The sequence below is a fragment of the Phodopus roborovskii genome, unplaced genomic scaffold, assembly GCF_943737965.1.
Source record: "Phodopus roborovskii unplaced genomic scaffold, PHOROB, whole genome shotgun sequence".
Classification (NCBI taxonomy): Eukaryota; Metazoa; Chordata; class Mammalia; order Rodentia; family Cricetidae; genus Phodopus; species Phodopus roborovskii.
In genome coordinates this window covers 525050-552227 of record NW_026126481.1, presented here as the reverse complement: position 1 = coordinate 552227, position 27178 = coordinate 525050, and the positions used below count along the sequence as shown (strand labels likewise).

Here is a 27178-nt window from a genome sequence, read left to right as displayed (position 1 = left end):
GTGTATTTCCAAAGGTAAATTTCAAATGTCTTTTACCAGTTCATGGTAAGCTAACTGATGGATATGTAAGTTACCTTAAGTTAACTTTTTACATTGTATGCATTCAGAAAAACATCTGTTAGTAACTGTAAACATACAGTTATGTCATTGTCAAAGACAGTGTATGAATATTTGGAAATACAAGTGTTTGGCTACTTCTGGATAATTCCGTCACAAATTTTGTTTCAAATACAGGAAAAATTGAAAGAACCATTCAGAGCTCTTGAGGACCAAATGATTGTTGTCTATACTTGATACTATGGAACATTTATTTTTTTTTTTGGCCAGATAATAAGAAAGATAGTATCTAATCTTAATTGAATAAGAGAAGTCCATATTTAGCACATTTTGTTACAGTAAAGCAGTTGCCTTATTCTGGTCAAATAGTAGCTTATTTGAGTAAATATATGTACATATATATGTGTATGTATGTATCTATATGTAACATGCAATCACCTCATTTATAGTTAATTTATGTATAGTGTACAAGTATTGAAAAATTTACAACTATCATGCAATTGTAAACATAACATGTCTTCCTAACATGTTCTAACAGTCATATTTTCTCTTTGGGTAGGCTGAAAAAAACGCACCCAACTTAAAAAGTACCTATAACAATGTTTTACAACTTATTAAGGTATGAATATATAATTATTTATTTTAAAATTAGAAACTGTATTTCTATGTTTAGATGTCTTACCAATACTTTTTTATAATTGGGATTATAAGATTCTCAAGGATAAAACTGAATATTTTAAATCATGTGCTTTATACCACAAAACATAGGTTATTTTATATTATTTTTGTATATATTTATTATTTTTTCTTTTTTTATATATTGATCCCAGTTCCCCCTCCCTCTATCCCATGCCCCCTACATAGGGTATTTTAAAAGACCATCCAGTCAGATTTTTTTTTTGACTAAATCAGTTTTGTTCCATAGGTGAATTTTTCCTCTTTGGACATTCATTTACACACTGAAGCACTTCTCAATACCATGAATTATCTTAATAATACCCTTCCACAATTAGGGGAACAATCTGCGCCAGTGTCTGTTGCAGAGACTGAAGACAAAGGAGATATCATTAAAAAACTTGGTATATTTCTTTAAAATTTAAGGGTGTTTTGTTGTTGTTTGGGTTTTTTGTTTCTTTGTTTGTTGTGGTCACTAATTGGAACAGTACTTTTAGCCTCTGGTGTTGCTTTTAATTAGATAAATAACTCAAATGATTCATCATATATCATGTTAATTTTAGAGAAAGTGGTAAAGGGAAATGATTGCTGCTAAAGAAAAGATGTTTATTATGTAATAGATTTGGGTTGAGAGTTAGACAACTATTTTCTTTTAGGTTAGAAAAATGTAACTGACAACTTTTGAGTATTATCATGGTTGTTTTCAATCAGAATGCTCATTAAGATTTGAGATCCTTCAAATCCAAAACTTCTTGGGTATAGTGGTAATGTTCCAAAAGCCTTGGATTTTGGAGCATTTTGAAAGTTTGAATTAGAGGTGCTCTCAGTTACCATTTAGAACTGTGGGTATTTGTGCTTTCTATGATGATAATTATCTCAAAGATTCATAGATCTTGGTTTAATTTCTTAAATGATTAGTCACCTCTAAGAGCAGTCTGATTTCTTAAATGATTAGTCACCTCTAAGAGCAGTCTGATTTGTTTTTGTACTCATTAGATAACTTTTAGAGTTTTCAATTCAGGGTATATTCTCTCTTTACTTATAGCTGAATTGTAATTCTGATGTTGTAATTATTTTTGGGGATATTTTGGCTATCCTGGGTGTAGTGTGGTAATTACTAAACCTTTCTTTGTGTTACAATGTGATTTTTGTTTTATAGCTTTAAAGCTACCCATGAATGAAGATATTATTACCTTACAGCTATTGGCAGAATTATCTTGTTTACGGATTTTTATTCAGGATCATAAACAAAACATTTCTGAAATTAAGATCGAAGGTAATACCATCTCATAAAAAATAAATTTAAAATTATCAAATTGAAGATGAAGAAAAAGCAATTATTCATTGTTTTATTTCCTTAGGGCTCGATTCTGAGATGATTATGAAGCCATTAGTCACTGAAATAAATGCAAAACTAAGGAATATAATTGTGTTAGATTCTGATAAAATGGCTGTATACAAAAAGGTGAGTTTTTGCATATCATTTTTACTTTCATGTGCATTGGTGTTTTGTGCATTGATGTCTGTGTGAAGGTGTCATATCCTCCGGAAGTGGAGTTACACACAGTTGTGAGCTGTCATGTTGGTGTTGGGAATTGAACCCCGATCCTCTAGAAGAACAACAAGTGCTCTTAACCATTAAGCCATCTCTCCAGCCCTGAGATTTTGTTTTTATTAACTACTAATACATCATTAAATATGTAATTTCTTAGTTATATAGGCAATATCAGTGTCTAATGCATAATGGGTTTTAGAGGTAAGCACAGTTGATTTATTAGTTTTGCCCATTCATTTACCCAATCTAGACTTTTATTTATAAAATTAAGATTATGATTTTTCTAAGTAACTAATGCTCCTGCAACAAATAGGCTTTGAGGGTGGTTGTTGGAGAGGGTGTTGCTAATAATTATTCTTTTACGAACACTTAAAAATAAAAGTGTTCTATTCTTTAAATATCCTTGAACTGCCTATTTCAAGTAATGTTATTAGAAGGTGTGATACATTTCAAGTGTATTGTCATGGATGCATATCTGTTAAAAATAAGAGAATCCTTCAAAGTTGATATAAATGACTAGATATTTTGTTAGTAATTCTCAATTAATAAGGAATTTAAGTAGAATGATGTATCGAAGGAAGTAATAACAAAATACTAAAGTATGAGATCAGGAAAATCTGAAGTGCTCTTTGAATCAGGAAGTGAGCATTTGATCTAGGTCTAAAATCCATATATGAGTGAGTACATACTGTGTTCTTTTTGTGACTGGGTTACCTCATTCAGGATGGTTTCTTCAAGTGCCATCCACTTGCCTGCGAATTTTAAGATACCATTACTTTTTTCTGCAGAGTAGTATTCCATTGTGTAGATGTGCCACATCTTCTTTAACCATTCTTCAATTGAGGGGCACCTAGGTTGCTTCCAGGTTCTTGCTATTACAAATAGTGCTGCTATGAACATAGTTGAACAGATGTCTTTGTTGCATGGATGTGAAACCTTTGGGTATATGCCTAAGAGGGGGATTGCCGGGTCCTGTGGTAAACTAATTCCCATTTTCCTGAGGAACCGCCAATCTGATCTCCAAAATGGCTGTATGAGTTTGCACTCCCACCAGCAGTGGAGGAGTGTTCCACTTTCTCCACATCCTCTCCAACATAAGTCATCAGTGGTGTTTCTAATTTTAGCCATTCTGGCAGGGGTAAGATTGTATCTCAAAGTTGTTTTGATTTGCATTTCCCTGATAGCTAAGGATGTGGAGCATTTTCTTAAGTGTCTTTCAGCATTTTTGATTTCCTCCATTGAGAATTCTTTCTTCAGTTCTGTAACCCATTTTTTAATAGGGTTATTTTGTGTTTTGTTGACTAGTTTCTTGAGTTCTTTGTATATTTTGGAGATCAGCCCTTTGTCGGATATAGGATTGGTGAAAATCTTTTCCCAGTCTGTGGGCTGCCGTTTGGTCTTGTCCACTGTGTCCTTTGCCTTACAGAAGCTTCTAAGTTTGAAGAGGTCCCATTTATTAATTGTTTCTTTCAGTGTCTGTGCCCCTGGAGTTATGTTCATGAAGCGGTCTCCTATACCAATTTGTTCAAGGGTACCTCCTACTTTCTCTTCTAAGAGGTTCAGTGTGGCTGGATTGATGTTGAGGTCTTTGATCCATTTGGACTTGAGTTTTGTGCATGGTGACAGACATGGGTCTATCTGCAGTCTTCTACACACCCTCATCCAATTGTGCCAGCACCATTTGTTGAAGATGCTGTCTTTGCCCCATTGTATAATTTTAGCTGTTTTGTCGAAAATCAGGTGTTCATAGGTGCATGGATTAATATCAGGATTTTCAATTTGATTCCATTGGTCTACCTGTCTATTTTTATGCCAATACCAGGCTGTTTTCAGAACTATAGCTCTGTAGTAGAGCTTAAAGTCAGGAATGGTGATGCCTCCTGCAGTTCTTTTATTGTATAGGGTTGTTTTGGCTATCCTGGGTCTTTTGTTTTTCCATATAAAGTTGATTATTATCCTTTCAAGGTCGGTGAAGAATTGTGGTGGGATTTTAATGGGGATTGCATTGAATCTGTAGATTGCTTTTGGTAAGATTGCCATTTTTACTATGTTTATCCTACCTATCCAAGAGCATGGGAGATGTTTCCATTTTCTGGTATCTTCTTTAATTTCTTTAGAGTCACAAAGTTCTTATTATAAAGGTCTTTTACTTGTTTGGTAAGCGTTACACAAACTTTATGTTGCTTGTGGCTATTGTAAAGGGTGATGTTTCTCTGATTTCTTTCTCTGTCTCTTTGTCGTCTGAAAAAAGTAGGGCTACTGATTTTTTTGAGTTTATCTTGTATCCTGCTAGTTTGCTAAAGGTGTTTGTCAGCTGTGTAGGAGTTCCCTGGTAGAGTTTATTGGGTCACTTATGTAAACTATCATATCATCTGCAAATAGAGACAGTTTGACTTCTTCCTTTCCAATTTGGATCCCCTTGATCTCCTTTTGTTGTCTTATAGCTAGAACTTCTAGTACGATATTGAAGAGATATGGAGAGAGAGGGCAGCTTTGTCTTGTTCCTGATTTTAGAGAAATTGGCTTAAGTTTCTCTCCATTCAGTTTGATGTTGGCAGTTGGTTTGCTGTATATTGCTCTTATTATGTTTAGGTATGTTCCTGTTATCCCTGACCTCTCTAAGACCTTTACCATGAAAGGGTGTTGAATTTTGTCGAAGGCTTTTTCAGCATCTAGGGAGATAATCATATGGTTTTTCTTTTTCTTTTTGTTTATATGGTGGATCACGTTGATAGATTTTCGTATGTTAAACCATCCCTGCATTCCAGGGATGAAGCCTACATGGTCATGGTGGATGATTTCTCTGATGTATTCTTGAATTCGGTTTGCCAGTATTTTATTGAGTATTTTTGCATCGATGTTCATCAGGGATATTGGTCTGTAGTTTTCTTTCTTAGTTGTGTCTTTGTGAGGTTGACGCTCAAAGATGACCACAAAAAAATCATGTTAGGTTACAAGTTCTAACAAGCAATTGGAATTGTTATGTCATTTGTACTATTCAAGTACCTGGAAGACTTTCCAAATGGTAACATATTTTATTATTATTTTGCTTTGTTTTGTTTTGATCTTGGGGTACATTATTTCAAAAAATGTAATATTTTGGATTTTTCTCTCATTAAGGCTGTTTATATCACTGGAAAAGAAGTTTTCAGCTTCAAAATGATTTCTTACATGGATGCCACTGCTGGCTCTGCATACATAGATATGAATGCGGTTGATGTTCGAGTTAATTTAACTGTTGGTTGCATTCAAGTAGTATTTATCACAAAATTCCTGTATTCTATATTGGTAAGTATTTTAATAAAGTATTTTTAATTCTAGGTAGAAATTGCTGTGATAAGCATGAAGACCGTATCTCAAAAAATTAGGCATATATGAAAATTTCAGACTATATCCGTGAATACACACATATATGTATATGTATTTTTCTTTAACAAAACAAAACTTGGTCTCTAAACATGACTGACCTGGAACTTGTAAGTAGATCAGGCTGACCTGGAACTTACAGAGACCCACCTGCCTCTGCCTCCCAAGTGGAGGGATTAAATGTATGTGCAACTATGCCTGGCCTAATAAAAACCACATTTTACAAATTAATAGTAAAGTAAAGGATACTCAATTATCTTTGCTTTTTGTTATATAAAAATGATACATAGAAAAATTGTATAATATTTTTAGACTTAAAATCACATTGGGTTAAAAGAATTTCAAATAGAATAGAGGTCAAGCTAGGAAGATTTTATGCCCACATTGGTGGCTTGAAGGAAAATGCCTCCCATAGGCAGTTGTGATATTAGGAGGTATAGCTTTGTTGGAGTAGGTGTGGCCTTGCTGGAGGAAGTTTGTCACTGAGGAAGTGGGTTTTGAGGACTCTTATGCTCAAGCTACATAAGTATTGCACATAGTTCACTTCCTGTTGCCTAGGGATCAAGATGTCGAGCTCTTAGCTCCTTCTCCAGCTTGTCTCCCTACATGCCACTAAGAGAATAATGGACTAAACCTCTGAAATTGTACACCATCCTGAATTAGTGTTCTCCTTTGTAAAGAGTTGCAGTGGCCTCCTCATAGCAATAGAAACCCTAAGACACACATATTGACATATTTAAAATAGTGTGTTGAGTACCATAACAACCAAAATGTTTAGTTCCTTGTTTATACAACATTTTGACAAATAATTTTAGTTACCTGAAAAATATTCTTGGGGTTGGAGATACGACTTAATGGTTTTAAGAGTACTGGCTGTTTTTCCAGAGATCCTGAGTTAAATTCCCAGCAACCACATAGTGGTTCACAACCATTTGTAATGAGATCTGGTGCCCTCTTCTGGCCTGCAGGCATATGTGTGGTCAGAACACTACATACATAATGAATGAATCAATCTTTTTTTTAAAAAAAGAAAAATAGTCTTTATATGTTAATATATAGTACACTACATAAAATAGACAAATATATGTTATACGGTGTACATTGATTGAACTTATTGTTTAAAACCATTTGCATTTTACACCTTCCAACTTAAAAACTATATTAAATATAGATGAAGTCACCAATAAGAAAAGTATGCTTTTGGATGTGATATAATTTATAGATATTATTGACTTTAAGAAATTAGATTGACTCTTGAAATGTCTTTGCCAAAGAACTTCTCTGTTCTTTAGTTCTGGTATTCCCAAATTTTTTCCTTTCCTATTGTACCCTTTCTGTCAGCTATTTAACCTGTCTGGTATCTTACTGATTTGTAGTCTCTTTTTTGTTGTTGTTGTGTGTGTATATAAGTATGTGTTTATTTGTCTTCCTCTGTTGCTCTCTATATATTTTGGGGTAGAGTCTCATTCAGCTTGCAGATTTGGCTAGCTCTGCCTTCTCTAGGCATATCCTACCCACTCCTCCTGACTATTGAGATGGGGGGGGTGTTACCACATCTTCTTGGCTTTCTGTGGGGGGGGGGCTTAAGGATCCAGCCTCCATCCTCACAGCTATGCTTCCTGTGCTTTGCCCTCTGGAGTGTCTCCTAGCCCTGTCACTGTTTGTGGCATCACTAATACCCCATGATTGGTGTATGAACTAGATAATCAAATCTAGTAGAATATATAGACCAAGTATGGAGGTATTAAAAAGGGGGGGGGGGAGATTCATGTATTTATTTGGCAATGAGGAACCCTCTTTTGAACTTTGTCTAACTTGATGTGACCTTCGAAACTGAGTTTCCATGAGTTTTCCCCCAAAGTCTTTTTTTGTACAGCAGAAGTAATGATGAACACTTTTAAAAACTGTTTTACTCTTTTTTGAGAATTTCATAATTGAGTACTATATTTACATGAATTTTATCTATCTTTCTCCCCTCTCCAACTCCTCATGTGTTCCTCCTCCACACTCCCTTTCAATTTTATGTCCTCTTCTTAATTATTGTTATCAAAGTGTGTGAGCATGTATTTCTGTATCTGTTTGTTCTAAAAAAAGAAAGAAAAAACAAAAAACAAAAAACAGATTCTTCTCTCTGAGCAGCTGTTGATTGTAGCTCTTCATCTAGAGGTAAGGTTTTGTGACAATCCCCTGTCTACATTGGCATGTATGCTGGAGGCTCTTCATTATACAGGTCTTGTATAGGTAATCATATAGCAGAGATACCATGGATATAGCATCTTTGTCATCCTTAGAAATCAACATTTAACAGCAAATATCCTGTTCCTCTTATCTCTTAGAATTTTTCCACATCCCCTCTTCTACAATGTTACCTGACCCTTAGGTGTAGGAATATTTGCATTGTAACTGTAACAACTGAGGTTGGACCACACACAAACACTTCAGCTCTGTCCTCTGGCCAGTTGTGGATCTCTATAATAGTCCCCATGTATTGCAAAAGAAGCTTCTTGATGCGGGTGAGAGATATGCTATTGGTGGGTATAAGGACAGGTATTTAGGAATATATAGTTAGAAATTACATTGATTTGAGAAATTGGAGGTGCTGGGTCAGCAATGAACAACACAGACTGTTCTTTCATGGGACCAAGATTTGGTTCCCAGCACCTACATAATGGTTACTATCTCTAACTCAAGTTATCTGGGGATCAGCCATTCTATTCTGGCCATTATAGACACTGCTTGCTCTTGGTTATGCACACATGCAAGAAAAACATCCATACATACACATATAAAACATACATATAAAATTTTTTTAAGTTTTTTTTTTTTTTAAAGAAAATTACAATAGTAGGTTTTCTTGATGGGTCCACGACTTTTCAAAGTTATGGCTAGCAATACAATATTAGGTATGGATTCCCTCCAGTTGTGTGGCCTTTAATCTTGAGTGCAACCAACAGCTGTGTAGTTGGACTTAAGTCCTGTCACTAGGAGGCAATCTCTTCCCAATATTGTGTTTTTGGCTCATGTACTTTGCCATTGGGTAGGATTGCTTTTCTCTTGGGACATCTTGCATAGCTCCTTCTAATTGTATGAGAGCAAATTGTGAGAACTGAGGCTTCCAGATCAGTTCCAGCTTGATTTATTCAAGTCTTACGTCTGAAATGTATGATTTCTTCCACAATAGTGTCCTATCTTCAAGTTCTGAGAGGCAACCAAAGGCAATAGCAATAACAAATATAGTTTTGGGAGTTTCTGAGACTCTGTGACCAGCAACCCTAAAGAAAGTTTCCTGTGCCTGGCACTGGATTTTTTGTTTAATAGGCTATAATTCTTGGGGAAGGCATTATTACCTCATATGGTATGATTCCATTTAAGATACACATACAATTAAAAAGGCTTATCAAGTAATGTTTAAAATTCATCATTAGTATTATGTAGCTCTTCTTCCTTCCTCTTTCTCCTTCTGTATTGTCCTCCGTCTCTTTTTCACTTAAACACCCCACCACCACCTGTTTCCCCTCTTTTTTCCTTTCATAGTATCTGTATTCCGTGGTCTTCTTTCTTTCTGGCCCAGTCTCTTTTTACTTTTCCTGGCTTCTGAAGTTACTTGCTTTTATGTAATTAAATGTAAATATTCAGAGATAGAATTCACAAATAGGAGAAAACATGGAGTGTCTTTCTAATTCTGGGTTACTTTACTCAATATAATATCTTCAAGTGCCACACATTTAGTTGTAAATTTCATTTTTTTCAATTGAATATAATTCTATTGTATACATTTACTACATGTTCATTATCCATTCATCAATAAAGGACCTTAAGGATGTTTCCATATTCTTCCCCTTTTCCATAGGGTGGTAGTGAACATGGCTGAACAAGTATAACTAGTAGAACATGGAGACCCCTGTTTTTCCCTATTCCCTCTTCAGATCTCCCTTTACCCATTCAGTGCTACTATTGTACTTTCCTAGTTTCTGCAGTATATGCTTTCCTGGTTTCTCCAGGATATGTCCTCACATCTGAAGATTTAGAGCTAGGAGCCTCAGGTGAGAGAGAACATGTAATATTTGTCTTTCTAAGTCTGGGTTACGTCACTCTGTGATCTATTCTGGTCCTATCAATTTACCTGTGTATTGTATGATTTCATTTTTCTTTAAAGCTCAATAGCATTCCATAGTGTGTGTATATCACATTTTCATTATCTATTCAGTAAGTTGAAGGACATGTAGGCTGTTTCCATTTACTCTAGCTATTGTCAGTAGAGTGCAATGAACATGACAAGTATTTGTGGAGTAGGGTGTCATACATTTGGTGTAGCTGAGTTATCTGATAGATCTACTGATGTATTTTTTTTGAGAATTTTCCACACTAATTTCCAAAGTGGCTGTACCAGTTTGCAATCCCTCAACAAAGAATTCAGCTCTTTCCTTAATCTTAGCCTTTTTGACTGGTTAAGATGTAATCTACATTTCCCTTGTTGCTAAGGTCATTGAACACTTTCTAAGATTTTTTTTTCCCTGCTATTTTTTATTTCTTTTGAGAACTCTGTTTAGAGTTCTGCCCTTTTTTTTTTTTTTTTTTTTTTTTTTTTTTTAATTAGGTCTTTTGAGTTGTTGATGGTTAGCTTTTTGTTTTGGTTTGTTTGAATTCTTTGTATACTCTGAATAGTAACCCTTTATTGTATGTTATAGCTGGCAAAGATTCACATTCCGTGGATTTCAACTTTACTCAGTTGCTTGTTTTCTTTGCTGTACAATTTTTAGTTTTAAGTCCCAGTTTAATTTTTTGTCCCAGTTGTCAGCTTTTGGCCTTCTTTCCTGACCATCTTACCCATGAAGCTCCTGGACACTGAACTTGGATTTTCACATTGGTAGCAGGCACTTTAATGCAGTGAACCATTTCACCAGTCCTGAAAGTTCTTAAATACGTTACAGCTTTTTTAAATCCATACTGTAAACTGTAAGTAGATCTTAGGTCTTAGAGAAAGTGCACCATAAAACAATAATACCATTGAAACATTTAAGTATCCTTTTTTTTTTTTTTTTTTTTGCTTTGTTCTTATGACTAGATTTTTATTTTACCATTGTATATGTGTTATTTTCCAGCGGGAAAATAAGTAAATAATGGGCTTTGTTGTAAGAAGTAAAAGTTTTAGTTTCTGGAAATAAAATTAGTTAATATAATCTATAAGTAATACATTTAATGTTTTATTTAAGATAATATTATGCCATTTTAATCATCTTTCTAGGCTTTTATAGATAATTTTCAAGAAGTTAAAAATGCTTTGGCTGAAGCAACTGCTCAAGCAGCAGGAATGGCTGCTGACGGTGTAATGGAGCTGGCTGGAAGGAGTTCTAGGTTTGCACTGGATGTTAACATCAAAGCTCCTGTTGTGATCATCCCACAGTCTCCATTGTCTCATAATGTTTTTGTTGCTGATTTTGGATTAATTACAATGAAAAATGTATTTGTTACTGTAACAGAAACCCAGAGTAATCTCCCACCTATAATTGATTTGATAACAATAAAGTTGAGTGAAATGAGACTATACAGGTAAGCTTTTTACAATATATTTGTGTAAAATAATCTTTAATTCTTAGACTAATAGACTTGATATCTTTAGAATTTTTTATAGTGATTTTATTTTTACTATTACAGTACTTTATTTTTTTCAAAGTGTCTTCTAGCTAGATCACTTACAATCTTTCAAAAAAACACCTAGAAATATTTGAAAAATGTTCCCTAGCTAATGATAAACTATAATCTAATTAATATGAAGGAGTATATTTTCTTGCTTTTTTAATTCTTTATAACAATAAAGTAGAAATGGAGAAATCTGACATGAAATTCATATTCACTTTGCAACACATATTTTGCCTAATCTATCCTGTCAACTTTGAATATTTTTAAGCGACTTTATTGAGAATTAGTTGACTTATAAAACATTTTACTTAATGATAAAAGTTGTTTAGAGTATTCATTCCCATTTTAGTCATTAATGTTCGTGATGTTCTCATTTCTTTTTTTGTTAGATCCTTTTGCTCATCAAAATCAGTATAAGTGTATTAATTTTTTCAAGGTTCCTGTTTTTTACTTCATTGTTTTTTTCTTTTAATTATATTGGCTATTTTTCCACTTGTAAACTTTAGGTTCAATTTTTCTTTGTCTAAATTTCTTTATATGGCAACTAATTCTATTGATTTTGTTTTCAATCTAAGACAAACTTCCATAAATTTAATTCCTCCCCAGCATCCTTGATTCCTTTGGTTCTCAAGGAACTCCCTGGCTTTGCTTTGGTTTAACCTTCTGTTTATTGTTTGTCTATAAGTCATCTGAAAACAATAGTAAACTGAAGCAAGTCACAGGGTTACCACCACCCACACTTCCCCACCCCCAACCCTCAGTGATTTTTCCACCCTTTTTGGAGGAAGGCATTTATGGCAGGAATGTGAGTCTGGTTCATCTCATTCAGTTTTTATAAGAGGACTGCTTCAGTTGAATATTTAAGCATTAATTCAACTCCTAATGTGTCTGAAGGGATAGGACCAAGTATAATTGTGAAAAAGTCTTTATAATGGATCAATAAGTAGTGCCTATTTGATGGGATTGTTTTGGTAAATTATTTATAGTGCTGGAAAAATCATGGAAAACTGGTTAAAAGGAAATAAAACTGAAAGTCAAACACAGGTGTATAGTGAGATGGAATGTTTCATTGTGATTTTAATTTTATTTTTCTCTTTACACAAATAAATTGTCCATGTCTCCTACTTAATGAAGAATGATAAATTAAAGTTAATCATACATCTGTTTTCCTGCCTAAATGTATACAAAACAGTTATATTTTCCAATAGGTCTCAGTTTATGAATGATGGCTACCAGGAAGTGCTGGACCTGCTACTACCTTTGAACCTGGAAGTGATTGTTGAACGAAACTTATCTTGGGTGTGGTACAAGGAAGTTCCTTGTTTTAATATAAAAGCCCAACTAAAACCCATGGAGGTAATGTTTTCATGGCTTTTGACTTCTGTTACAGTTGACAGTATTATCTTAGCAACATACATTTTCTTGGCTAGAATTTAGGAATAATCAGGTTGGTCTATAATTCATTTAATGTTCTCCATTCGTTCTCTATCCAATATTTAAGTGACTACTATGTGCTAACCTTTATATTAAAGATTCAGTGTCAGGAAAGCTATGATGTCTCTGTTCTTTGTCTTCATTCTTTATCACCATGAACTGGTTTCATGGTGAAGGTGTAATATATAGCAAGGAAATAAAGAGGGTCTAGGGAAAGAGTGCAGTGGGTCAAGCACTTTTGGTGTAATTGTAAGAAAAGTTTTGTATGCTAAATCCAGTGTAAAAAGATGTTGAGTTAGTACTGTGGCCACCTGTAATCTCAGCACTGAGTAGGTAGAGACCAGACTCCTGGAGCAAACTGACTATCTGATTGGCAAGTTCTAGGTTCAATTGAGATAACCTAACCTCAGTAAATAAAGAGGAGATCTTTTTAATCTTTTGGAGGGGCCTGCTGTCCAGCTCCTAAATAATCATATGCATGGGGACTTATTCTCATTTAAGAATGCCTGACCTTTGTTTCTAGCCAGTTTTTCTTAAATTATGCCATCTACTTTTGCCTATAGGGTTTTCTCTTTTTGTATTCTATATACCTTTCTTATTGGCTCCTGGTGTCCTCTCTCTTCCTTCTCTTGCTCCTTGATCTTCTTTGAGATTTTTCCTCCTACTTAGTCTCTCTGCCTGCCAGTCCCACTTACCCTTTCTCCTTCCTACCTATTGACTGTTTAGCTCTTTATTAGAATAATCAGATGGTTTAGACAGGCAGAGTAACGTAGCTTCACAAAGTTAAACAAATGCAACAAAAAAGAATTCAACATATCTTTGCATCATTAAACAAATATTCCACAGTATAAACATATGTAACACTTCTTCAACTAATATTCCACAACAAAGAGCAATTGAGAAGATACCTAACATCAACTGTGGGCCTCCATATATGTATGCTCTTGAACGTACATACTTACATACACATGTATACTATACACTTACAAATAAAATAGGCATTTAGTTAAAATAGTTACAATTTGTAATAAATTACATGAAGGAAATACATTCTTATTGATATATATGTATATATACATAAATGTATATATACACACATGTATATACATATATATCAAGAATTTATTGAAAGGTGTGCTTGCAAACTGAGGAGTCATTAGTGATATTTAACACTATTGTATATAGGAAATGATTTAGCAAAGGAAAAGAAAGTTCTAGAATAAAGAAGTTGAAGGTAGATCACCTCACACATTATTTTTCTTACAAGTTGATTGACATTGCTTCACTCGAATAGAACAGCCGTAAATTTGTATTTTTCCCTGTTGGAACCAACAGAAATCAAAACTTGTAAGTTTTGCTGAAGTGATAGCAATATACAGTCTAGAATGTTTAAGAAACCCACTTAAGTTTACTCTGCTCCTTGAACCTACAACTTTCTGTTTAGTTTTTATTCAGAAAAACATTTTAGAAATTTTTGACTTTTAAGTCAAAATTATATTTAGATCTTAAAACATGCCAACTCAAAGTTTTTAAGATCTTAGCAGTAATGAGTGCTTTATTTTAAGTGGTTGAAGAGGAAAGTTTTTAAGATAAATACCTACAAGTCTCTATGCTGCTAAAACAGCAGATAGAAGCTTATAAGTAACATCTTCCACTTCCCAGTGGGAGAAATCTATGCTCTTTAATCAGTAACAAGCAGATTTTTTGTGGGGCAGTAGGATTGCTGATTTCCCTTACTCTCTCCCTGGAAGAATCCACATAAAATGTAGAGGTGGTGCTACACCCTGCCTGTTAACAACTGTCATTCCTCTGAAAGAGACTGATGAGGAGGATGAGTCTTCCCTCTGTCCTAATTCACCAGTTCATTTAACTGCTGTTGTTTGTACACAGATACTTTTAAATCACTATCCCATGGATCTTGAGTGTCATAGAGGGCATAGATTGAATTTGTTAATCTAACGCATATATACTAATTACTTCAATTTGAGTGTTCAGTTTGTGGGTTTTTTTTAGCATTGTATTTATAACTTATGCTCACATGTGGGAGCCTAGGTGTTCGCAGTCCTATGGTCCTTAAAGTCCTTCCAACATATCTATCTAGTTGCTTCACAGGAATATAGAATGATGATTAAAATCAGTATTTGATGGGCATTTAATAGATTTTACTATTTAAGAGATGTAGTTTGTGATTGTACTAGTTGTAATTCTTGTTTTACAGTAATCACAAATTGTTCTAGAAAATATGAGTACAAGTGTGCAAGCATAAGCTGTATAATTAGGTACATGTGAACTTTTTGAAAAGTAGGTTATATCTTTGAAGCTCAAAGGTCAAATGCAAATAACAGTTAAATTTTGTAAGATTAAAATTACTCCATTTGAAAGTAGAAATTAAACATTTGGCAACTTTATAAGTGAGTAGAAATTAGTTAAGAAATAATTGAAATGAGTTCAGATCCCTAGAATTTATGCTAAATCATGCTTGTAATTTCAACTCTGGACGGGCAGACAGGAGTAGATCCTGGTGAGCTCCAGATTCACATAGACCTTGTCTCAAACAAAACAAAACAAACAAACGAAACAACAAAAAAAACAAAAAAGTATGCTGTGATGAAGAAAGATGCCTAATGTTAATCTCTGTGTGTATACACACACACACATGCACCCATCTGTATACACACACACACACACACACACACACACACATTTATCCCTATCACACATAGGAATGAAATGTTCAGATCCTTTTTACAGTGTGCTTTCATATTAATCTCAGGTCTCAAGAGAAGCAGAAACAAAAGTATGTGAGATGGTGTTTGATATAAGGTATTAATGCATAGGCTAGGAAGTTCAAAATTGGCAAGGTAAGTCTCTAGAATATTTAAGCAGGGGAAGAAGGTATTGCTGTCTGTTAGAATTCTTGCTTGGGAGAGGTCAGTTTTTTGTTTTGTTTTGTTTTGTTTTGTTTTGTTTTTTCTTTTTCTAAGTAAATGCTTTCATATGGTATTTTGAGTTAGAATGGCCCCTGAAGGCTGGTATATGTGAATGCTTAGTCACCAGAGGTGTGTTGATAGTATTAGAAGAATTAGATGTGGTCTTGTTGGAGAATGTGTGTCTCTCTTGGCCTATGGATCAGGATGTAGTGTTCAGCTATTCCTGGACCAGCATGTTTGCCTCCATGTCCTTCACCATGATGATACTAGACTAAACCTCTGTCTGAAACTGTAAGCAAGCTGCCAATTAAATTATTTCTTTTGTAACAATTACCTTGGCCATGGTGTCTTCACAGCATTAGAATATTGATGAAGGCAATTCACTTCAGTTGATTAGATGAGGCCCACTCACACTGTGAAGGGTAATTGAGTGTGCTTGCTCTTTTTTGCATTAAACATTAACCTAACCTTAAAGTAATTTTAATAGAAACGTTTTATGTAGTATTTGACAAAAGAAAGCCAGAGTGACTCACAATTATCTCTCATGCTGCTTAAGATAGGTCTTTGTTTTTGGTTTGATGCTGTGTTCAAAACAAATAATTTGAAGTTAACTTCTTGAATTAGTTTTTATTCATTTATAAAGGTAATTGTCTTACCCAGTTAGCTGTAGCTTCTAATAAAATCAGAATTGCATTCTTTATATATTGGACTTTCATGAAGAACAAATAAAATAATTCGTGTAAATCGTATTGTAAACTATTTTTCATTACACTACTATATTATGTATTTAAAATGTGCCTCCTGATTAAGTCCAAATAGTTAGATGGGTACATAAAAACTAAAGCTCACTTTAAAACTTTAAAATGACTTAATTGCATGGTACATCCATAACAAATAGTTAATTATAGTTATTGACAATATCTGTATTGTATAAAATACCAGTTATCACTTGGTTTGCAGAAGACTGAATATTCAGTCAGTTAAAATCTTCACAACCTTAAAAATTGGTTTTAGAAAACCAAATTCAGGAAGTAGGACTTTTAAAAATCTTGGGGCCTAGAGATTTCTCAGTGTTAAGCTCATTTCACACTTACAGAGGACCTGTAAATTTCCAGCACCCACATGGCAGATTATAAATGATTGTAACTCCAGTTCCAGGGAATCCAGTGCCATCTTCTGCCCTATGCTGGAACCAGGCATGTGTGTGATACACGGACAAAACAGGCACACACAGGAAATAAGATTTTTTAAAAGCAATCTTCCTTCTTTTAGGTGTGTAATTTCTTTTTGAAAATCATACTTTGTTTTTAACAGTTCATTCTTAGTCAAGAAGATTTAACAACAATCTTTCAAACATTGTATGGCAATATATGGTATGGACGAGATGTTTCTGTCCAGTCATCTACAAATAAAGAAGAGGAGTTCGTGACTAGTGGAACTGCCAGTGTTTCCTCCCATTCGCAAGGTTTGTGTGTAGCCTGTATTCCCTCTGTCTTCCTGTTATTCTACTGATTTTGCATGTATGTATTTATGTGTGTATTGAATGAAAGTTCTTAGTCCCATTGTGACAAAAATTCTTAGGATTCTTGTTTATCTTCCCTATATGTCCTTATTTTCAGTTTTGCAGCATATATGGTAGATGCTTACATATTGTTTTAGGAATATCAAAATATTAGAAATATAATAGGATAATCATTGTAGGTGATGAATTTTAACAAAAGTTGGAGAGTTGGATGGATGAAAAATAAAAGAGTGAATCATAATAGGAAAGAAACTTGTTTGAGTATTGGTGGCAAGGTGCTATGTGAATGTACCTGGTTCTAACACAGCACCAGTACATGGATAGTGGGCTTAGTGAGGGTGCTAGGGTAATTTTAAGGCTCATAAATAAAGTTATATCCTCATTTTAGTTTTTATAGGTGATCCCAAATCTGCCTCTCTTAAAGTGAAATCTGATAATCCCTAATTCCTGCTTCCCAAAGCCCTGAAATATTTAACAGTATACTGCTCAGAATCCTACACAAAAGTCAGTATAATATGAAACCCCATCCTTACTAGGTAGGACAATCAACCCCATCTTTTATTGTTAAATGTGAGTGGTTCAAAGTGAAGTAAACCAATAGAACACAGACGTGAAAGAAATAAATACGCAAAATGTCTATTATGAGTGAAAAAATACACTGAATGCAAATAAAAGTAGGCCAACAAATAAAACAGATATTTTACAAGAATTTGCTGAGAAATGAAAATAGTAACTAAATGGATCCTGCTAGTACTGTCAACCTTCCCCTTTCAAAGATTGAAATGAGTTCTTGGAAACTAAAATTATAAAGTACATGATAACTGATACTTTAAAAACATTAACTCAATAGTGTTAGAATATAAGTATTCCAGAATATGACCTGATATAATAACCTATAGACTAAAGAAAGGAGACAATGGGGATGGAAAATGAGATTAAATTAAGAGTGCTGTTTCAGTTCTGAAGTTTCAGCCACAGTATTCTAGGTTTTAATGATAGAAGTAACTGAGAGAATGGAAGAAAAACTTGAAAGAAGTAATTAGGTTCAATCTTCCATATTTATGATGCCTGTTCTCAGCCATAGGGCACACACAGTTTCAAGCAAATTGAATAAACTAAGACACATGTAAACAAAATTTCCTGAAACATTAGACCTAAAACAGGTAGATACTTTTTAAATTCAGAAAAAACAGGCTGCATATTACAGACTTATAAAGAGCTATAAAGATAATTATTTTTGTTTTTGTTATAAAAGACAATGGAATAGTGTTCCAAATTTTTTTTTTTATTTTATACATCGATCCCAGTTCTCTTTCCTTCCCTCCCTCTCTTCCATCCCCCCCCCCCACACACACACTCCACAGGGAGGGTGATGCCTTCCTCGAGGGATCAACAAAATCTGTCAAATCATTTGGAGTAGGGACTAGGCGCTCCCTTCTGCCTCTAAGTTAAGGGAGTATCCCTCCAAGGGGAATGTGTTCAAGTCCTTTCATGCACCAGGGATACATCTTGGTTCTACCTTCAGTGGTCCCTTAGAGTGCCCAGGTCTTCTAATTGAGACCCATGTTCAGGGGGTCTGAGTTGGTCCAATGCAGGTTTCCCAGTTATCAGTCTGGAGGTCCTTAGCTCCCCCCAGTATTTTAAATTCTAAATTTGTTTGAAGCTAGAATTGTATACATGGTCAAATATCACTCCCAAATGTGAAAACAAAATAATTCTGTTTCAGTAACACATACTCAAACCCTTTCAGAGCCTCTCCTGAAGAAATTATTCTAAAAACATATTCCAGCAAGATAATATAAGAATCAGGAAAGAAGGAACTATGATAATCAAACAATAGTAGTAACCCAGAAGTACACTTAATGGGGATCCCAAAATTGTCTATACGATCAGGTTAGAAAGTCAGTTTCTTTGAAAAGGAATCCACAGCGCTTTATAGCTTCAGTGTTGGGTTATATATTTGCCTATCTCAGAATGCATGGGTGGGGAGTAAATGAAATAATGTCTCCAGAAAAAGACTCACAAAATTTCTCAGTGATAAAGTGCATATGTAGCATATACAAGACCCTGGCTTTGATCCCTAAAATCCAAAAAGGAAGTTCAGGAAAAAGCATAGATTTCATACAATATGTATAAAAAAAACCAACTACATATATGTACATGATAGAGTAAAATAGCTTCTGTTAATAAACATCTTCTGTATTGTGGTATAGACACTATAGATTACATGGCTTATTATTAAATTATTCACATGCAAAATATGAAGACATGTTTGTATTGGAGAGATTCCTTAGTGAAGTTAGTAGAGGCAATAGTATGATTTGTAACATGAAGAACTGTAAATCACCTGATTGAAAACTGTAGTCAGCATATGAAGAACTATGCATGCAAACTCTTTGTAGATGGCCTCCTCTAGCTGTTTTCTTGTCCCTGTTTACTGTATGTCACACAAGAGTGTGGAGAATGGCAGAAAGACTGAGTAAATGTGAATAAATAAGAGAATAACAATCACTATAGATCAGACAGGTGAAGAAAATGACAGAATTCTTGAATAGTTTTTTAAGGCTCCACAAGGTGGTCTAGTGGATAGATGCTTGCCTACCAAGCCTAGAAATCTGAGTTGCAGAGAAACCAACATGTGCCCACCACATGCAAGATTGCCAAAATCATAGTTATTTTTGTTGTTGTTTGAAAGTCTAGTAAAATTAATAGTCTCTTAAGCAAGATTAGTCAAACGAAAGAGAATACAAATTCTCTCTCTCTCAATACATATATATATATGTATTGGATTTTTTTGTTCATTTTACACGCCAACCACAGTTCCCTCTCCCTCCCATCCAACAACTCCTCCACACACCCCTATCCACTCCTCAGAAAGGGTAATACCTCCCATGGGGAATCAACAAAGCTTGACCCATCAAGTTGAGGCAGAACAATCTCCTCCCCACTGCATCAAGGCTAAGCAAGGCATCTCACCATAGGGAATGGACTCTAAAACCAGAGATCACAAATTCTGAATATCAGTTTTCAGTAGAGTAGTATAGACCGCAAGCACGAGAATGAGTAAGTATGAGATGTGAATAACTTTATGAAACACAGATTAAATGGAGAAATGGAAGGGGCTGGAGAGATGGCCACTTGGCTAAGAGCACTGGCTGCTCTTCCAGAAGATCCAATTTCAGTTTCCAGAACCCACATGACAGCTCACAATTCTGTAACTACAGATGCAGGGAAACAAAGTCCTTTTCTTGCTTCCATGTACACACATATGTACATTGTACACAGACATACAGGCACAGTACTCATACATATAAAATTAAAAAGATCTTTTAAAGTATTTCATTATGTATTTCACTTTATGTAAGTTTATCTCAGTTAATATAAATTACTTGACATAGTGGTACTTTTGTCTGGAGTTGTGTTAAGGGAGAACTATGAATTGTTGTATATTAATATATACATGTATATATATATATTTTTATTTAAAATTTAAGTGTGTAGAAAATAAAAATTTTGAATCCCAATTAGAACATGATTTAAAATGACTCAAAAATACATTGTTTTGTCTTAGTTTCTTTAAGGAAACAATTGGAATATAAACTGTTAGATGCTGTGTGTGTGTGTGTGTACTCATTTTATACATTATTTAATCTCTAAAATAAGCCCCTTGTTCATGATTCCAATATTATGAAAGTTGGATTGCAGTCTCCAAGCGGAAACAGAAACTCTTGAGTATTTAATTCTCTCTCTAGTTTTGGAAGACTGTTAATCCAGACGTCCATGTCTGAATTTTTATCCTTTTCAATTTTCTTGATTATCATTTTACTGTACTCTTGTAATTAATAATTTGTTATATCTCATGAATACTTTAATTACCTGCTCCTATAATTGTTTTCTCTTATTCCTCACCTTTAATTCTGTAGCAGCTTCTGTGGTGACAGCTGCTGTGGTGGAGGTACACCCACAGGCTTCTCAAGTTAACACAACAGTGAATGTGAGTTTCAAAACTGATTATCTCACCATGGCACTTTATAGTCCAGGGCCTGAACAGGTAAGTTGAAGAAAAACTGTCTGTATTTGTAAGGAAATTAAGTAAATAAAGAATATGTAACTATTAAATAATTTTAATATTTTGTGTATATTTTGTATTATATGTTCTTCTGAAAAAAGATTGGTATTCGTAGTAATTATTTCATACATTTTCACTTTTAAATGAGTTATCTTTATATAGCAAACAATCAGAAAAACAAAATTTGAAAGTAGCACTTATATATTTCAGCCTTTTCATGAGATAGCCCTTTGAAAACAAAGAATTTTGGGCTTACAGTGTTGAACAGGAAAGCCTGGCTAACATGCATAAAGCCGTGCATAGGGTTCAGAGTCTAGCATCCAGAAAAGAATAAAAAGAGAAGGCTAGGTATGGTGGCATACGCTCTTAAACTCAGCACTTGGGAGGGAAAAGCATACAGGTCTTTGAGTGTTCAAAGGTAGCATGGATTATAAAGAAAACTCCTGGACAGCCCGGACTATACAGGTGACCCTTTCTCAGGAACCAAAAGATAAATACATAAAATTAAAAGAGAAACAGAATAGAGAATTTGATGTTTCATATAAGCCGTTGTCATAACTTGTAGATAGTCGTATCATAACGTATACTTTAATCCATGCTTCTGTGTAATTTTTATGTGGATTTCTTTTCTCCAGGCCTTCTTTACAGATGTTCGTGATCCTTCTCTGAAACTTGCTGAATTTAAATTGGAGAATATTATAAGTAGCTTAAAATTATGTACAGATGGCTCTGCATTCACTTCTTTCTCATTAAAAAACTGTATTTTGGATGATAAAAGGCCTCATGTCATAAAAGCCACTCCTAGGTGTGTATTATCATAATTTTGAGCTGTTGAGGAAAGATTGCTTCATTCTTATAGAATATATACTCCAAATTGCCTTCGTGTGTGTTCATGAGAGTCTTGAGAACTTCAGTTCAGTACATCATGGTATCTGTTCATGTTTGAAATGCTGATGGATTTATTGATTACATAGAAATAAATAGTGCAGTTTGATGGGAAATATATGAAACCAAGAAGAAAATATAAACTGATGAACTCTTTTTTTTTTAATAACCAAGTCCATTTAAATGAAAACAAACAACATTTATAGATAATATTTGGGAATTTGGGGGTCGTTCTTTCTAAACTACTTCCCTTCTGGTAAAGGGCGCTGTCATAGGGGATTCTAAGAAGATGCAGAAATCCTGGCTCTAGTCTGCAAGGCTGCATTGTCCAGCTGTTTTGAATGTAGGATCAACTGGTACTTTGTTTCAGGCGGTCTGCCTTGCTCAAACTACATTAGTCTGGAAGGAATCCACAGCTTTTCATTTTCTGTGGAAACAAAAATAGGAATCCTTTTCCCCAGTAACTTGTCCTTGAACTTAAATTTTGGAATCAAAGCATTTTATTTATTTATTTATTTTTAATTTATTATTTTACATGTCGATCCCAGTTCCCACTCCCTCCCTCCCTCTTACTCTCTCTGCCCTCTCACATGCACCCTAACCACTCTCTCCTCCTATCCCCCCACCCCAATTCCATATGTAGGGCAATGCCATCCAGTTGGGGTCATGTAGATCTGACAGGTCCTGTGAAGTAGGGACTAGGGCTTCTCTCCTGTCTCTAGATTAAGGCAGTTATCCCTCCATGGGGGATGTGTTAGCAAAGTCCTTTTGTGCACCAGGGATACATCCTGGCTCCACTGTCTGAGGTCTCTTAGATTGCTCAGTCCTTCTGGCTGAGATCCACATTCGGGGGGCCTGAGTCAGTCCCATGCTGGCTTCCCAGCTATCAGTCTGGTGGCCGTTAGCTCCTCCTTGTTCAGGTCAGCTGTCTCTATGTGTTTCTGTAGCCTGGTCTTGTCCTCTCCATCTGCATCTGGGTTCTAGTTCGACTCAGTGTTTAGTTATGGGTGTTTGCTTCTGTTTCCAACAGATGCTAGATGAGGGCTCCATGATGGTGATTAAATAAGTTGTTGATCTCACTATCCGGGAAGGGCATTTATGGTAGCCTTTCCATGGACGCTCAAATTGTTAGTTGGCTGCAGTCTTGTAGTTCTCTAGACCTTTCTTTGTGTTCAATTTTATCTTCAAACCAATATTGGCTCCCTCTTTTATGCTCTCTCTCTCTCTCTCTCTCTCTCTCTCTCTCTCTCTCTCTCTCTCTCTCTCTCCTGTCTTCTATTCCAACCCTGACTCAATCTTCCTAGTCACACGTTTTCCTTTCCTACCCCTCGTTTTCTCCTAGTTCTCTCTCTATTCGCTGTCCCCCCCCCCAACGTCCCCTGTGCTCTGGGGGACTTGTCCCTTCCCCCTTCTGTGAGGGACTTTATATGAATCTCTTAGAATACACTTTGTATCCTAGTTCCTCTGGTGGTGTGAATTATAGGCTGGTGATCCTTTGCTCTAGGTCTAAAATCCATATATGAGTGAGTACATACTATGTTCCTTTTTGTGACTGGGTTACCTCATTGAGGATGGTTTCTTCAGGTGCCATCCACTTGCCTGCAAATTTCAAGATACCATTATTTTTTTCTGCAGAGTAGTATTCCATTGTGTAGATGTGCCACATCTTCAGTATCCATTCTTCATTTGAGGGGCATCTAGGTTGCTTCCAGGTTCTTGCTATTACAAATAGTGCTGCTATGGGACCTCTTCAAACTTAGAAGCTTCTGTAAGGCAAAGGACTCAGTGGACAAGACCTAAGGGCAGTCCACAGACTGGGAAAAGATTTTCACCACTCCTACAAAGGGCTGATCTTTAAAATATACAAAGAACTCAAGAAACTAGTCAACAAAACACAAAATAACCCTATTTAAAAATGGGTTACAGAACTGAAGAAAGAATTCTCAATAGAGGAAATCAAAAAGGCTGAAAGACACTTAAGAAAGTGCTCAACATCCTTAGCTATCAGGGAAATGCAAATCAAAACATCTTTGAGATACCATCTTACTCCTGCCAGAATGGCTAAAATTAGAATCACCAATGACAACTCATGCTGGAGAGGATGTGGAGAAAGGGGAACACTCCTCCACTGCTGGTGGGAATGCAAACTCATACAGCCATTTTGGAGATCAGTATGGCAGTTCCTCAGGAAAATGGAATTAGTTTACCACAGGACCCAGCAATCCCCCTCTTAGGCATATACCCAAATGATCCACATCCATGCAACAAAGACATCTGTTCAAACTGATGAATTCTTAAAATTTCTTAGACATAGATTTTTCCCTATTGTGAAACAACTATATGCAGAAGTTTTATAAGTTCATTATTCTCAAGAGACATGCTTTCTGAATATTTGTTTGCTGTCAGTAACAAGGATAGACAGGTCTTTAAGCTTTATTGGTATGTTTGGTTATTTTCAAGTGATCATACATACGAATTGTCTTTGTTTTTCAGAATGATAGGACTGACGCTTGGGTTTGACAAAAAGGACATGGTGGATGTAAAGTATAGAAGAATTCGAGATGTTTATGTGACTGATGCAGTTGTCCAAGAGATGTATGTTTGTGCAAGTGTGGAATTTTTGATGACTGTTGCACGTGTCTTTTTTGATGCCTACATGATTAGTACGGAATTAGAAACCAGTGTTCAAACATGGACTACTAAAGAAGGTTGGTTACCAAATAAAAACTTTAATGTCTGTATTGGTGCAGCTGTATTTATCCCAATTAGTTTTTCCATATTCACAGTAAACACATTAATAAAAGTCCATATGTATCTATGTAAATAATAAAATTAATAATAAATTATAAGTATACACACACTCTCTTTTTTTGTTTTTGATTTTGTTTTTTCCCAAGACAGAGTTGCTCTGTGTGGCCTTGGCTATACTGGAAATCTCTCTAAAGACCATACTGTCCTCAAACTTAGAGATTCACCTGCCTCTGCTTTTGGAGTGATAGGATTCGAGATATTCACCACCACCACCTGGCTGCTTGTCAGTGTTTTTATTTTGTATTTTTGAGACAGGGTCTCCTATAGTTCTTGCTGTCCTAAAAACTCACTTGTGAAGCGGAGGAACTCCTAATCCTCCTGCCTCTTTCCTCCTCTCTGTTGGGATGAGCAACATTTGCTGGCCTTCTTGTTTGAAGATATGCAGATGGGATTTGAAACTAGAAGACTTTAATAAGTAATTGTTCTCTTTGTCAGTAACAAGCAGGACAGGTAATGAAACAAATGTTGTTCTTCATATTAAATATGGTGTTTTAATTTAAAACACTCATTAACTTTTATATTCACCTCTAGGTTTTAGTATATAGTTTTTCTGTTATCGTTTACATATTAATTATGATATAGTTGAAAGAGTGTTGAGAGTTTTAAATTGATTTAGATCCAGTTCTACCATTAAGAAATAGAGACTTTTCCTGAGACTCTGATTCATATTTCTATAAGTAATTGGAGGTTTGATGGTAGAGCATGTGCATATCATTACAAGGTAGTTAATTCTGTTTCTATCCCTGTGTGAGGGAGGAGGGTGGAATTGCCTAATTCAAAAGAAATACATAATAAATGCCTTTGGGATAGATGATTTTTTTAAAACTTTATATTTGAATGAACTAACTGTTCCTCTTCACTCTTCATAAGTAATGTGTGTATTATGTATTTGTTTATTTCTGTTTTAGCACCTGTACAGGATTCAGGGAAGTGGGAAATTAATATTCTTATAAAAAACCCTGAGATTGTGTTTGTGGCTGACATGACAAGAAATGATGCTCCTGCCTTAGTTATTACAACACAGTGTGAGATTTGCTGTAAAGGTGACTTTGAGAACAACACAGTGACTGCTGCCATTAAAGATCTGCAAGTCAGAGCATGCCCATTTCTTCCAGTCAAGAGGAAGGGCAAAGTCACCACTGTGAGTTCATTGCCTAATTCAATTGCAAGTTATTTGGGGTTACTTAACCTCTTCAGGAAGTAACTATCTTCTTCCCAGTCATGTTCATGACAGCAGTAGCTTTCTTTCTGATGGAGGGTAGGAGTTAGAGTATTGTTTTATTTTTCCAGATGGTCTTCATTTAGAGGAATGCTCTAAGGAGTTAGTTTCATCTTTTTTTTTTTTTTTTTTGTATTTTTTTTATTTAATTTATTATTTTACATGTCATTCCAGTTCCCCCTCCCTTCCTCTCTCCCTCCCTTTTACCCTCTCTGCCCTCTCACATGCATCCTAACCACCCTCCCCTTCCATCCTCTCCCCACCCCAATTCCATATGTAGGGCAATACTTTTAAATATCATTTTACTTTGAGGTTCTCTGACTATGTTAGTATGGAGATGCTATTTGATCTTTAAGTTAAACCTATTAGTTTTAGTTTGTATTGTTTTAGTTTTATTATTTTAATTTGGGGATAGGTTCCCCCCCCCCCCCGCAAATAATGTGTTTTTACTTACAATTTACTCTGTTTTGCACCATTTGGTTTTACATACTTGATATGTGAATTTTACTCTTTAGTGGGTTTTCCAGTATTGGAAGTGAAATTTAAGTACTAGGCAAGTACTCTTCCACTGATCTGTTCTTCCAGCCTGTGAATTTCATATATCTTCAAAACTCTTCAAAGACTCAATAATCTTAAATATACCCATGCAATGTTTAGCCTGGTAAAGGAAGAATAAAAGCTAAATACTTCTAATATTACCAACTAAAACTAAAAAAATTATTTTAGGAGGCTCTTATCACATAGCCCAGGGTGGTCTTGATCTCACAGGTCTCCTGCTGTAGCTTTCTGAGTGCTGGAATGTACTGTATTACCCAGTTAATTTTAAGTAAATGTCTATTTATGATTATAATCAAAAATTGACTGTTACAGTTTTCAATCATTACTAAGAAAAAAGGGAAAACATAAAGTGGAGTCCATATTCAATTCTCTTTAGATTATGACATAATCTTACATTCACCATGCCCTTTTGGCATGGATATAGCTGTATGATCTTAAAGGACTAGGAGTTAGATAG

At 35.0% G+C, this 27178-nt stretch overlaps 1 protein-coding gene across 1 annotated transcript in view; it reads left to right on the top strand.

The window, feature by feature from the left end:
- The window catches only part of Vps13a (vacuolar protein sorting 13 homolog A), a 180596-nt gene that overhangs the window by 71060 nt on the left and 82358 nt on the right, over positions 1-27178 (top strand). The window contains exons 28-39 of the mRNA XM_051194059.1: positions 617-676; positions 983-1136; positions 1892-2008; positions 2094-2197; positions 5408-5575; positions 10899-11203; positions 12502-12649; positions 16972-17122; positions 21103-21230; positions 21884-22053; positions 24627-24841; positions 25853-26085. Coding sequence (XP_051050016.1) covers positions 617-676; positions 983-1136; positions 1892-2008; positions 2094-2197; positions 5408-5575; positions 10899-11203; positions 12502-12649; positions 16972-17122; positions 21103-21230; positions 21884-22053; positions 24627-24841; positions 25853-26085 — 1953 coding nt within the window. The remainder of the gene's footprint in view (positions 1-616; positions 677-982; positions 1137-1891; positions 2009-2093; positions 2198-5407; positions 5576-10898; positions 11204-12501; positions 12650-16971; positions 17123-21102; positions 21231-21883; positions 22054-24626; positions 24842-25852; positions 26086-27178) is intronic.